The sequence below is a fragment of the Arachis duranensis genome, chromosome 9 (genome assembly GCF_000817695.3).
Source record: "Arachis duranensis cultivar V14167 chromosome 9, aradu.V14167.gnm2.J7QH, whole genome shotgun sequence".
Taxonomy (NCBI): Eukaryota; Viridiplantae; Streptophyta; class Magnoliopsida; order Fabales; family Fabaceae; genus Arachis; species Arachis duranensis.
The window spans coordinates 42,719,011-42,733,219 of record NC_029780.3 but is presented as its reverse complement, the minus strand read 5'-3'; the positions used below and the strand labels follow the sequence as shown (position 1 = coordinate 42,733,219).

General features: G+C 37.6%; 2 protein-coding genes across 4 annotated transcripts; both read left to right on the top strand.

Moving 5' to 3' along the window:
- The first annotated feature begins 4,295 nt into the window (after positions 1–4,295).
- On the top strand, positions 4,296–9,526 carry LOC107465613 (light-inducible protein CPRF2). 3 transcript variants are annotated; one of them, XM_021130283.2, is made up of 8 exons: positions 4,296–4,893; positions 5,872–5,965; positions 6,667–6,886; positions 7,551–7,626; positions 7,734–7,859; positions 8,102–8,288; positions 8,909–8,969; positions 9,257–9,526. In XM_021130283.2, exons 1-8 carry the CDS (start codon positions 4,315–4,317, stop codon positions 9,333–9,335), a joined length of 1,422 nt encoding a protein of 473 aa, XP_020985942.1. In that variant the 5' UTR covers positions 4,296–4,314; the 3' UTR covers positions 9,336–9,526. The 3 variants fall into 3 exon arrangements, with proteins under 3 accessions (XP_020985942.1, XP_020985943.1, XP_015940076.1); XM_021130284.2 differs by lacking the exon at positions 8,909–8,969 and having other exon boundaries at positions 4,298–4,893; XM_016084590.3 differs by lacking the exons at positions 8,909–8,969; positions 9,257–9,526 and having other exon boundaries at positions 4,300–4,893; positions 8,102–8,777.
- An 824-nt stretch (positions 9,527–10,350) lies between these two features.
- LOC107465577 (uncharacterized) lies at positions 10,351–13,943 on the top strand. The gene is made up of 8 exons (XM_016084556.1): positions 10,351–11,023; positions 11,111–11,268; positions 11,388–11,454; positions 11,625–11,758; positions 11,822–12,104; positions 12,174–12,359; positions 12,487–13,260; positions 13,471–13,943. Exons 1-8 carry the CDS (start codon positions 10,351–10,353, stop codon positions 13,941–13,943), a joined length of 2,748 nt encoding a protein of 915 aa, XP_015940042.1.
- The last annotated feature ends 266 nt before the right edge of the window (positions 13,944–14,209 follow it).

Genomic DNA, 14,209 nt, shown 5'->3' with positions numbered 1-14,209 from the left:
AACCCTAAACCCTAAACTTCTAAAACCCTAAACCCTAAAACCCTAAATCCTAAACCCTAAACCCTAAACCCTAAAATCCTAAAGCCCTAAAATCCTAAACCCTAAAAACTAAAAAGAAGACTAATTTTTAACATAAACAGCAGCATCTGAAAAATATAAAATTAAAATGTCAAACACAATAATGTTCACAAATACACCCAAAAAGCTGAGCTTTACACCAATATCCTTTAACTATACACCCAAAAACCTATCCGCTGTAACTGGATCACTGAACTAATAATTCATAACATGTTCGTGATATTGGCTGGAATTTGGTTGCACCACTGATGGAACATCAAAAAGGTTTAACTGGAAATAATAAACTCACATATTAGCAAAACTACTAACAAAATAATTAAACTCAATTACCACCTATTTAAAGAACATCACTTTTACCTCGCTAGGAGCTTTCGTTTTCTTCTTCTTTGAGGCGTTTGCAATCTGTTTATCCAACTTTGAACCTAGCCTATTTTTGGGACGACCTCTTATTCGAACCCTTAGAGGGCTTTGAAGCTCGTTAACGGATTCCAAGTTGGCATCTTCGTGAGATAATGAACATGTCCCCTTCCTTTTGGCTTTCCATTGTTCCATCTCAACCATGACGTTATTATACGCACGATGCAAAATGGAAGTCAGCTCCCCAGATTCTGATGCAAATTCGCATATATTTTGCAAACGAAACACCAATTTGTCGAACCTCTTACTTCTTGACGCCAACAGTGGCTCGTCGTGGCTGCTCTTGATGTGAGTGTGTCGCCTCTTTACCTTCTTGCTCCATCGTTCTAATATATATCTCGGTGACACTTAGGTTACTCATTCACAGCTTAACACGGTTAGGGCGTGATGGCACAATATCCCTCTTGACTCAAATGATAAGCATTAGCATTTCACTTGGGCTGCTACTGAGTCGTAAGTAACCACAAACTTGTTGAATATTGAGCTAGAAACTTATTCTCCAACTTCGTATACTGAATAGCCTAAAGCGGAATTCATTAATCTTGTGATGCAATTCACCTTCTCTCTGAATTGTGCTTGGACTTTCCTAAACTTTTGGTGAGTGTACACATGTTGAAACTAAGCTTCAATGGAGGATTTTGTTGCACACGGTATGACTGTGTGAAAATCTGCAGCATCCGATTCTCTCTCAGTTTGCTCGTTGCTTCCAAGGCAATTATTGTATTGTTTGACAAATTAGACAAGTGAGCTATTCCGGGTAATGAACTTGTTAAAAATGAATGCATGCTCTCGCTCCTTTGTGTACTTCTCATCCCGACCTAGAAGTGGTGATCCAGATAAATTGGAACCTATATATGATGGTCTTCATAAAGATCTATAAAATACAACCAAATCAGACTATAATGCACCCAAAAACATGCAATTTGCACTTCTGCTGCAGATTTAAAACGTCATTACCTGAAAGCTACTTGTTGTCAACAAGACCATACTTCAGCAGAAAATCATCCCAATTCCTATCAAATAATTCTTTGGTAAGAGAGTTTCAAACAACTTGGCTCATTTCTTGTTCTATTTCTATGTGTCCCTTGTTACCGTTTAATTTGCTTGGAATCTTTTTCGTGATATGCAAAAATACACCAACGATGAATTGTTGTGGGCATACAAGCCTCGATAGCCCTTTCCATCGATGCACATTGATCGATTAAAATCACTTTCGGAGCATTTCCTCTCATGCAACGAAGCCAACATTGAAATAACCATTTGAATGATTCAATATCTTCATTTTTTTTCAAAGCGCAACCAAGAAGTGTTGACTAACCGTGGTGATTCACCCCGACAAAAGAACCACAAACCAGATTATACCTGAAACAGATTACCACAAAATAGAATTAAAATCAACAAAATGCACCCAAATAATGATCTTATACACCCAAAAACTGCCAATATACACCTCTGCAGCAGATTCATAAGACAACATAATTTCATCATCATAAACCAGAAAACCATTTTACCTATTTGTATTGTAGGTGGTATCAAATGAAATAACATCTCCGAAATACTCACAAGTAGCTCTGCTCCTTGCATCTGCCCAAAAAGCAAGCGTAATGGACTGATCGTCCTCGAGTTCAAGCTAGAAAAAGAAATTATGATTCTTCTCTTTCATTCTTAATAAGTATTTTCCGAATTCTTTTGCATCCTCTTGTTCCAAAACATTCTGCACTTCTCTAGTGATGTAATTCCTGACATCTTTTTCGATAAAATTTAACTCGCGGTAACCTCTGGCTGCTGCAACAAATAATTGGAAAGTTTTACTAGGTTTGATATCGGCTTCCTCGTTATTCTCTATTGTACGACGCACGGACATGCTTAGTTCCCTGTGCTATTTGAGCATCTGTGCTTGATCTGGATAGCAAGAATGTGAATGATGCAACACGACCTTCGAAATGATCCAAATACCAACATCCTTCAATATGTGTATATAAATTCTTGCTGGACAATTTAAACTACCTGAGAGATTTTTCTTCTCAGTCGGAGATATTTTCGATTTCTATTTTTCCTCTCTGGTACATGTAATCAATTGATTCTTAATTTCATTTCCCTTCTTATTTGTGCACTGAACTCTTGTAGAAAAATCTGCAACCTTTGAATAATCCTTGTAGAATTTTGTAGCATCTTCAAGGGTGTTAAAAGTCATCCTAACCTTGGAAACAAACTTGTCATCAACAGCACAGAAGGTCTGCAAAAATACACTATATTAAAATAAAAATTAAAACAATTCAACTAAAATAATAAGACAATTCACTCTCCGTCAGATGAAAAGTAATAAACTGTAAATACACCTAAACTTTCCTTAAATGCACCCAATTATTACTGATTTACACCCGAATGTCTGATATAAAATGGACAAAATTATTTAGAGAAGCGTGTGAAACATACGTTCCAAGAGAAGCGCGTTTTAGAGATAAGGGATATTGCGGACTTGTAAGACTTGGCACTGGATTCGATGGTCCCAGAACGTTTGGACCATTAAATGGTTCCATAACAAAACATGTTTTTTAAGTTTTTTAATAACTGCTAAATAGTCTGTTTCTAATTTTAATTACAGATTCACCCCATATATTTTATTTAGTTATAAAAATTATTTTTTTATTTTATAAATTATTATTTTATCATTCATTTATTATGTTTATTAATAATTAAAAATAAAAACAATAACGAATTAGATCTTCAATTAATCGTGATAACTTTTTGGCAATTCCAATCGATTAGAAATTTATCTTTGATCTATTACATCCGTTGAGGATTTTGAAATCGTGTTTCTTAGAAAATCAATTGATTGGATTAACAAAATTATCGATTGAATTTCAGGTTTTCCATAACTCAATCGATTTATAAACCATTAGTCACGACGTGATTCAAAATTTATAAAAACGATATGAAAATTGAGAACGGCGCGATTCAAAATTCAATCGATTGGATTATCCTACTGATCGATTGAATGCAGAAAAAAACTTATTTACGTTACGTTTCAATCGATTAAATGATCATACCAATCGATTAAATTGGAATATACCATTAGTCACGTACAAAATTTAATCGATTGTATTATCATACCAATCGATTAAACCTTCATATATCATTTTAATTGGGGCCTTCAATATATTGGGTAATATAAACAATAGATTGAATTATAAAAAACCCACATTCTAGTCATCGTTCAATTAATTGGGTAAGATGACCAATCGATTGATTTTTGCGAAAACCATACTGCCTTGCAACTTTCAATCGATTGTTTTGTGGTAAGCTGAAGTCCAATTGATTGAGTTATGGGAAACCTGAAATTCAATCCAATCGATTGATTTTCTAAGAAACACGATTTCAAAATCCTGGACTGATGTAATGAATCAAAGATAAATTTTTAATTTATTGGGATTGTCAAAAAATTATTACGGTCAATAAAAAATTTAATTCGTTATTATTTTTGTTTTTGATTATTAATAAACATAATAGATAAATAATAAAATAATGATTTATAAAATAAAAAATAATTTTTATAATTAAATAAAATATATAGAATTAATTTATAATTATAATTAAAAACAAATTATTTAATAATTATTAAAAACCTTAAAAAATATATTTATTATGAACTATTTAATGGTCTAAATATTTTAGTACCATCCAATTCTTTACTTTTGTATAGAAAAAAGACTTCTAGGAGGAAATTTTCTGATATTCAAATTACTCCGAAATAGTGTTAAAAACTTGAAATTCAATGTTCCAATTGGAAGTCGCAAGTATTGTGTTGTGGTGAGCTATATGACCGATATACCCCTGTGGGATCTTTCTCTCTCGCCTTCGCAGAAACAGAAACGAAAACACCAACGAACAATACTCGCACACAGAAACCAATCCCAAAACTTAAAAGGACAGAGACAAAACATCGTGATCACCAATAGCATTTGGATTTCCATGGATAGGGTCTTCTCAGTGGACGAAATCCCTGACCACTTCTGGTCCTCCATCCCCTACGACACCAACCACCACCCGCCTCCTTCCAACTCCAACTCCCACATCAACCGCAGCCCTTCCGAGTGGGCCTTCCAGCGCTTCCTCCAAGAAGCTGCTCCTCCCTCTCCCCCTCACCGAAACGACGCCGTTTTCTTCATCCACGACGACGATCACACTCATCCCCACGTCACCAAGCCCGATCCGAACGACACCCTTCCTGTTCCTAAGAACGACGCCGTTTTGACCAATGCCTCTCCTCCTCCCCCTCCTCCTCCTCCTCCTTCGAAAACAGCGGCTTCATCTTCCCTTGGCGTTGATTCCGATGACTACCAGGCTCTCCTTAAGAACAAGCTCAATCTTGCATGTGCCGCTGTCGCCATGACTAGGGTAATTAATTAGTTAGTTTATTTATTTCTCCTTCCCTGATTAGTTGGAAATGTGTGTTCTCAGGATAATTCTGGAACTGAAAGATTGAAAAGATTGAGTCTTTGTTGTTGCATGGTTTGGATTTTGATTTGGATCTGAGTTCGGTGTTCATCTTTGTTTGTGCCTGCTTATCATTATTTTTGTTTTTATTTTATTTTATTTTATTCGATTAAGTAGAAGCTTAGAGTTTGGACCTTTATTTAGTTTTAAATGGCTTGTTTTAGGGCACGGTTGATGTTAAAGTAGTGTATCTGGAAACTTACTTTCTATTTATTACAGAAATTTGTGCGCATTATTGGTTCTGATCTTCTGAAAAAGGTTATTTTCTCCTGAGAACTGGAAAAAAAAAAAAGTGGACATGTGTTAGGGCTATTCATCTTTGCTTTTGAGTGCGATTCTCGTTGTCATGCATTACACCTGTATGAATATGATTGAAATTGAAAAAAGAAAAGAAAAGAAAAGAAAAGAACATGACTTCTTTGTTAGAAGCTTGTGTTGTTATGTAGATGAACATGTTTTCTTTGTAGAATCTTTCGTTCTTAGTTGCAAAAAGTACTTTTGAACCTCCTCGAGAGCAAAGAGTACTTTTGAACCTCCTGGAGATGTTGGTAGGCAGTAACTGTTTGCTGCTAACTGTGTTCCCAAAAGCAAGAAGTTACCTTCTCACGTAGCAGTATTACTCTCTGTAAATTCAGTTAAAATACAATTCGCTCCTTCAACCAAGGTAAAAGACATACAATGGCTTCAAAAGACTAATTTTTTTATTTATTCTTTTTTTAAAGTTGTCTTCCCTGCACGCCATTAGCCTTGCATTATCTTTCTTGGCCGTGTGCCTGCTAATTGTGTTATTCTAAGTTGCTTCCGATGTATATCATGTTTTACCTAGGGGAATTGGGACATCTTCTGAAATGTTTTTTTTTTTTCTGCTCATTGCAACAGGCAGCATCTTTATCCAAGTCTCAAGATCCAGCCACTTTTGCTGATAGTGGATCGTCTAATATCTCTCAAGTTGGACCTCAGCCTTCTATAAAAGGTTTGAATCATAAATGCTTGTGGATGTGTTTATTTAAACATATATCCATGATAATTGATAAAAGAGAAGATTCAGTGAACAAAGTAGATCACATTTATGAATAATGCCTGATTATATTTGTATCGCCTCAGTAACTAGTTAAGTATTGAATGCAAAATAGATTGGTGACTAATAGAAACATATGGGGTTGAATGCATTAGCTGTGTCTTCAATTTTGTTTTAGTCAATAGCTAATTTCTTGAACAGCTTTAGAGGTTACTTTTTTTTTTTTTTCTCTCTCTCAATATGGATAACCCCTACTAAATTACGTGAAATGTATATGTGATAGGATCTGGTTTCAGTAAGAACAACGGGGACTAGCTCCTTACAAGAAAAGAAAAATGCAGAAAAGGAAAGATAATATAGAGTTCTGCAGATGAATGGAATCTGTATCCCAAACCATACCCTTTTCCTCCCAATTTGGGATTCTTTACCATTACCTATCTTTCCTCTTAGATTAAGCTGAATCCAATCTTATCCTGCTATTCATTGCAAGCTCGGCATTTGGTTATGGTGGTCAGTTCTGAACTTGAATGTTCTCTGTATTTCCGCATGATTATGCCCTCCTTGGCCATGTGTAGTACTATGGTTCTATCTATAGTTTCCCATTATGTCCTCTATGGCCACTTGTAGTAATAGGAGACTCAATTCTGTCTATGTAGGATCTGGTACTTCTGGAAATGACCCACCTAAAATACAAGACAAAGATGCCAAAGCACCAATCGGGATACCTTCCATACCTGTCATACAAAAGAAACCCGCTGTTACAGCCAGGCCATCAACAAGTGGATCATCAAGGGAACAGTCAGATGATGAGGAAGCTGAAGGAGAGACAGATCTGAATGACAACATGGACCCTGCTGATGTAAAACGAGTAAGAAGGTAACAATTGTCTCAAAACTTGCTGAGTTTCCTGAAGATTATCTTGGTGCTCAATGTATGCATACTCTGTATTCTGTAATTATTGCAGTATCATGTACTTGGTTTCAGCATGATTCAGAAGCTTGTTTTACTCAGATGGATATCGTGCTTAATAAACTGAGTGTTGGCCTGCCAGAAAAATTGCATTCAGAGTCACATTAGATCTTTGAAGTGAGAGTGTTTTGCATACTCTATTTTCTCCACATACTATTTAGATTTAGGTTCAGCCAGGGAACTAAATAGAATTATGCCCCCTTCCCCCTCCCTTCTTTTTCCTTCCCTTTCCTGTTACGTGAGGTGAAATTTATATGCAAGCTTGTAAATTTCATTGACCTCTTAGGTTAGCCAATATTACACGTGCACCCTTTAACTTTCTGGAATATACACTAGCATTGGTGACTCTGCTGAGGTATAGGTTATATTTCACCTGATACCCCTGTATTTTTGTGAAATGTAACACTGAATTCCTTGTAAACATCCTACAGGGGTCAATGTAGTCATGGCAAACTATGGAATGCCGGGTGTAATATCATCTAACTGTAACTGAAACCAATGTATTTTAACTTATCTTCTCTTTATTTTTTTCTTTGACTAATTCAGGGCCTAATGACATGTTATATCTCAGGATGCTTTCAAATAGAGAGTCAGCCAGACGTTCAAGAAGAAGAAAACAAGCTCATTTAAACGAGCTGGAGACACAGGTGTGTTCTCTATTTTAGGTTTGACTTTTGCGCATCTTCTTTCTTATATGTTAAGTCCTTCCCTCCAAAGGTCATGCATATTTTCTGAAATTGAATTTCTGTCTTAGGTTTCTCAATTAAGAGGTGAAAATTCTACCTTGCTAAAGCGCCTTACTGATGTAAGCCACAAGTACAATGAATCTGCTGTTGACAACAGAGTATTAAAAGCTGATGTTGAAACCTTAAGAGCAAAGGTAAAACCCTTCTTATTATCATAAATACTTCCTCCAGTCGTTTCTTATCAATCACTTTCACTGTTTAGTACACTTTAGACACACTATATCTTATTATGAACTGTATCCAAAGACATTGATCCAATGATGTATCAAAAAGTAAGGCCGATATATAAAAGTAAAGTAGGTACAATGGTGTTCATGTATTGTCTCTCAACCTGACATATCTGTTATTTCGTGGCACGTTTATTATCATTTTTCAGGTGAAGATGGCGGAAGAAACCGTCAAAAGAATTACAGGGTTGAACCCAGTAATGCATGCCATGTCTGATTTAACATCAATGGGCATACCGACATTTGACGGAAGCCCTCCTGACACATCAGCTGATGCATCTGTCCCCGTGAGAGATGATACTCACCATCACCACCACTTCTTTCAACAAACATCAGGTAATCATCACGTGGCGAGTCATGATCTTAGGGTAAACAATGGGTTGGGAGACATATCTGTAATTGAGAATGTGCCGCAGAATGCCGCAGCAGCTGTGGTGGTTGGGAATAAGATGGGTCAAACAGCTCCCGTACAGCGGGTGGCTAGCTTGGAACACCTTCAGAAGAGGATTAGGGGTGGTGTGGATTCATGTGGTGGACCTTCTAATAATCATGAGCATTAAATAGAGCACCCAAAATAGAACAAGGGAAGCTTTAGTTTTTAAAAATAAAATTATTCCAAAAATAATACTTAATTTCTGTTGTAATTAAAGGCCTATTATACTTCTTGACAACAACATTATAGATCAATTTGATTTCCCTATTTTTGATGGATCATCACATGCTGGATTCAAAGTACTGTACAATCCTTAAGTGGTGTTCTGTAAACTGTGCCTAATTGTTTCTAAGTAGACCAAGGAAGGAGCGTGACATTATATTTTTCTTCCAGCTTTGCTACGGAATTAACTTTTTATTTTCAACCGAACAATTATTCCATGAAGTAATAGATGAGTCTCTAATGTTAACAATCTAAGTTAACTTAAGAACAATATTAAGACTCTCTCTCTTCTCTCTACTAGGGTTTGAACGTCTTTTCTCTTTGTGTTGTCTTGGAGGGAGGCTGCTGCCGCGGCTAATCAGGTAAGGTGGTAGCCTCCTTCTCCCCTCTCCTTCTCCTTTATTTCTCTTTCCTTTCTTCTCTTGGTTTATTTTTCCTTTTTTGTAACAATGTTTTCTCTTTGCACCTTTTATTTTAGTTTTTGTTTTTTTTTTTTAATATTTCTATGTGGTGTATTTTCTCCTTTTTTGTGGTAGTTTATTGTCCTTCCTTTATGGGTAGTGTGGATATTTTGATACAGATCTATCAGATCTTAGAGTATACACTAAAGTTTACTTGTTATTCATGTTATTCATGGAAATATCTTCAGATCAGAAGAGGATTCAATTTTAAGCAGCGAGGAAGAACGGATTTTTCAACATGTTGCATCACTTTTAGTGCTGAGTTAGAAATCATAGAGATTTAGATCTGTCTATGTTTCTATTAGTTAAAATTCTTTGTAATCGAACGTTGGACTTACTTTTAGTTTATAGTTCAGAATTGAATTTATCTAATCATCTTCTCTAAGTTTAGATCTAATTTATCCCTGTTTACCTGTAAGTGCCGTTTGACTTTCTTTTCTATAAAAAAAAATTTCTAATGTTTGGTTTTAATTTTATTTTATTTTCAGTCATACAAATATTCGTGGGATCAGTGTGAGATTTGTTATTCCAATGTTTGGTTTTATTTTAATTTAAACTTAAATTATTTGTAATTATTTTAAATCATTTTAATCAAATTATAAAAATTTAACTAAAAATATAAAATTATAAAATTAATAATTATATATACCATATTTAAATGATATATAATTAGGTCAAACAAAACAAACGAATGAGAGAATAATGGGTGAGGAGGAGAGTCCGGTGAGAGCAGGGGAGAAGGTCCGAGGGCAGCACACGGTGAGAATGAGCATCTCAAGGAGAATAAGGGGGAGAGCATGGGGAGGGTTGCGCCAGGTTGGATTCGCGTAAGCGTAGTTATAGTGGGATTCAGAGGATATCTTTTCGCGATAAGGTTATTGGTTCTTCACAAGCAGCGGGACCGCAGAGTAGATGGGTTAGAAGGGGACGCCTTAGCAATGGTAACGGGGAAGCAAGGTGACCCCAAGCCGCCAACAGTAACTTTCACTGACGAAGCCAGGATTTCTCTTTCAGAGCCTTACAACGAAGCTATTGTGATTAAAGTTCTGGGAAAACACTTCAGTTATATGGCCTTGGTTCATAAACTGAAGGGGATATGGAGACTCAAGGGTGGCTACGAGGTTCTCGACGTGGGCTTTGGTTATTTCCTAGTCAAGTTTGATCACAACGAGGACAGAGAGAAGGTCCTGTTAGGAGGTCCAGGTTGATATTAGGCCACTACATCGCGGTTAAGCCGTGGTCATCAGATTTTAGACCATGCGAAGACTCTTTTGGGGATACGATGGTCTGGGTAAGAATTGCTAGATTAAGCATATGGTACTATCATGAGAGAGCTATGATGCGAATTGCTTCTGCTATTGGTAAACCCATAAAGATTGATTTAGCGACTAAATCGGCAGAAAGAGGCAAATTTGCTCGTGCCTGCGTTCAAGTGAATCTTGGATTACCGGTTGTTCAGAAGATTATTGTTGATGGCTATGAATATGATGTGGAGTACGAATGCCTGCAGTTGTTATGTGAGAAATGCAACTGTTTCGGCCATACCGCAGTCACATGCAAGGGAGAGGCAGTAGATGTTAAGTCCGGGGATGAGACTCGCAGTGATGGGGCGGTGTGGAAGGCAACGGATCTGAGTGGCCAACGCTTAGGAAACCAAATGGAGAAATATTTTGAATTTGGTAACAATCCCAATTTGTCCGCGTCAGTTACGGATTATGTGGAGAAAGATGAGGTTACATTGCATGGCAAGGAGGCTAAAAATGGGCACGTGATGGAGGAGGAAGGGTGGACTAAAGTAATAGCTAAGGGAAAAGAAAAATTGGTCTTTTCAAAAGTAGCCCAAAATGGTTCATTGGAAAAGAAGCACTTGGTTTCTACAAAGAAGATTGGGCTAAGTTCAGGTAAAGGCCCAGTCATAAAGAAAGAAGAGAAGGCTTTGATGGGCCATGGGACAAGTATTGGGTCTTCCAAGTTCAAGAAGCACCATGCTCTAATGCTTGGCAAAGGAAAAAATTAGGGTGCCAATCTCATACCCGCTGTAGCGACCTTCACTCCTATAATCAAGAATGGCCATAAGAGGCTGAGACCGGCATCTCTCCAAAGCTCGCCGGTGCCGCTGAGCAATGATGGCGGAGTGGGTCAGCAGCAATGGATTTCACCTTCTACGTCACCTAATGCGATGGGGAGTGCTCCAGAACAAGTATTGGGAATGGAGAAGCAGGACTCTCAAAAAAATCCTGGCGGCCCGTCTACTTCTTCATAAAGGTCCTCACTGAGGTTGGTGCCTTTTTTGATAATTTAGTTTCATGGATAATATAGATATCAATTTTCTTTCCTGGAATATTAGAGGGGCTTCTAACAAATTGGCCCGAGTTCACTGCAAAGAGTTAGTTAGCAAATATCATCCAACTTTTTTTATTATTCTGGAAACTCATGTACCCTTTGAGCGTTTGAAATATTTCTGGAGCAAGCTTGGTTATCGGGATGTTGGTGTTGTAGAGGCAAGTGGTCATAGTGGAGAAATTTGGATTTTATGTTCTAATCCTTCAATATCAGTGAGAGTTTTAGATGCAGTTGATCAGTGTATTAGCCTTGAGATTCAGATGGGTGCTTTTTCTAGTTTTTGTAGTGTTGTGTATGCTAATCCTCATGTTCATTGGCGTATGAGGTTGTGGAATGATTTGATCAGGGTCTCTAATATGATTCAAGGCCCTTGGATTGTGCTAGGTGATTTTAATGATATTCTGATGTAGAACGAAGTGAGAGGAGGTTCCTTTTATAATGCAAGATCGGAGAAGTTTGCTGAAACCTTGGCTGAATGTAATTTGTTTGATATGGGGGCTATTGGGAGAAATTTTACTTGGTTTCAAAAGGTGAAAGGAGGGCTGCAGGTAGCAAAAAAATTGGATAGAGCGGTGATCAATCAAGAGTGGCGCCTTTTATTCCCGGAGGCATATAATGAGGTGTTAGCGCGTCTTCATTCTGATCATTGCCCCTTGCTCATTAGATGCAAGAAGGAGGGGACTGCTAAGAAAGGTAACCGTCCTTTTCGATTCCAGGCTGTTTGATTAACCCACCCCCTCTTTCGGGATGTTGTTCATACAGCTTGGAGTAAAGGAGCCCCAGATGTTATTAAGAGTTTGCTTGAAGTCCAAAAGGATGCGCTTAATTTCAATAAAGAGATTTTTGGAAATGTGTTTATTAAAAAGAGGGAGCTTGAAAGACAACTAAATGATATTCAAGTGTCTCTGGAAAGATGGGAAGACCCGGAGCAGCAGATTAAAGAGCAAGGTTTGCATGAGGAGCTGAACTCTATCATCCTCCAAAAAGAGCTAATGTGGTACCAAAAATCTAGAGAAAAGTGGATTAGATGTGGAGACCGAAATACTAAATTTTTTCATCTTCAAACAATAATCAGGCGAAAAAGGAACAAGATTCATGAATTGTTTCTTGAAGATGGCACTTGGTCTTCTGAGGGCGACGGTTTTGGAATCGGAAACAAATTCTTTCTTTCAAAAACTTTTCTCTACAAGGGAGGCAGTTAATTTGGATGCCATGGGGAAATTCCCTTGTCCTTCTCTTAGTAGAGAGGCCTGCCAAAAGCTTGTTGAACCAGTAGCTCTTGAAGAGGTGAAAAGAGCTGTGTTTGGCATGAATTCTTTCAAGGCTTCGGGTTCAGATGGATTTCAAGCTCTCTTTTATAAAGAATTTTGGGAATCTCTTAGCAGTGATGTGTGGGGCTTAGTGAAGAAAGCTTTTGCAGGTGAGAACATCAGTGTGGCTGTGTTTGACACATTCATTGTTCTGATCCCCAAAGTTGAAGCTCCGTCTTACCTGAAATATTTTCGTTCTATTAGTTTATGTAATGTGATTTACAAAATCATTACAAAAGTCCTTGTTAATAGGTTTTGTCCTTTCCTTTCTGAGATCATTGGACTGTTTCAGGGTGGTTTTATTCCAGGGAGAGGAACAACGGAGAATATAATAATTGCGCAAGAAATAATGCATTTCATGAGGAAAACCAAGTCGAAGAAGGGTTCTATGGCATTTAAGATTGATCTTGACAAAGCCTATGACAGAGTAGACTGGAGATTCCTTGAAACTTCCTTGATCAAAGTTGGTTTTCCTGTGGCTACTATTAATCTTATCATGACTTGTGTGACTTTGTCCTTTTTGTCTATTCTGTGGAATGGTAATAGGCTTCAAAGCTTTAAACCCATAAGGGGACTAAGATAGGGGGATCCCATGTCCCCTTACCTTTTTGTGCTCTGTATGGAGAATCTTTCTTGTCTTATATCGCATAAAGTCTCTCAAGGATCCTGGATCCCCGTATCTGTTTCTAGACATGGCCCAAAAATCTCTCACTTAATGTTTGCTGATGATCTCTTACTATTCTGTAAAGCAACAAAAACTCAGGTGACAGAGGTTATGAAGACACTGGATATGTTTACTCAAGCGTCGGGACTGAAGGTGAATATCCATAAATCTAAGGCTCAATGTTCCAAGAATGTTTCAGTGAGAAGAAAAGAGGTGCTTTCAGGGATTTCTAGTATCCAATTTTGTCAAGATCTGGGAAGATATTTGGGAGTTAATAATGGTCATGATAGGGCTTCTAGGAAGATGGCACAGGAGGTCATTGACAAGATACAGAGAAAACTTGCTAGTTGGAAAGGGTGCTTGCTTAACAAGGCAGGCAGACTTTGTCTTGTGAATGCGGTGATGGCTTCTATTCCGGTTTACAATATGCAAGTTTCCCTTCTTCCGAAGTATGCGTGCGACAAGATTGATTCTTTGATGCGTCAGTTCTTATGGAAAGGTCAAGCGAATGGGAGAATGGGAGAGGGTTGCCGTTGGTCAAGTGGGACATTGCTATAACTTCTAAGAAGGCAGGTGGCTTGGGTGTTAGAGATACTCTCTATGCGAACATGGCTCTACTTGGCAAGTTGGTTTGGGATTGTCTGAATAATAAGAACAAGTTGTGGGTGCAGGTTCTAACTCACAAATACCTCCAGAACTCCAAGGACTTGGGCAGCAGTCATTGTCACAATGCCTCAACTACTTGGAGGAATATTCTAAAGGCTTATGATATCTTAAAAGAAGGATTTTGATGGAATGTGGGAAATATGCAACAATCGATTTGG

Coding starts and splice junctions, on each gene's coding strand:
- LOC107465577 (XM_016084556.1), top strand. CDS start 10,351: ATGGTCTGGGTAAGAATTGCTAGATTAAGCATATGGTACTATCATGAG. Junction 11,024..11,110: donor TTTGATGGGCCATGGGACAA/GTATTGGGTCTT, acceptor TACCCGCTGTAG/CGACCTTCACTCCTATAATC. Junction 11,269..11,387: donor TGGGGAGTGCTCCAGAACAA/GTATTGGGAATG, acceptor TGGATAATATAG/ATATCAATTTTCTTTCCTGG.
- LOC107465613 (XM_016084590.3), top strand. CDS start 4,315: ATGACCGATATACCCCTGTGGGATCTTTCTCTCTCGCCTTCGCAGAAA. Junction 6,887..7,550: donor GATGTAAAACGAGTAAGAAG/GTAACAATTGTC, acceptor GTTATATCTCAG/GATGCTTTCAAATAGAGAGT. Junction 7,860..8,101: donor TTGAAACCTTAAGAGCAAAG/GTAAAACCCTTC, acceptor ATCATTTTTCAG/GTGAAGATGGCGGAAGAAAC.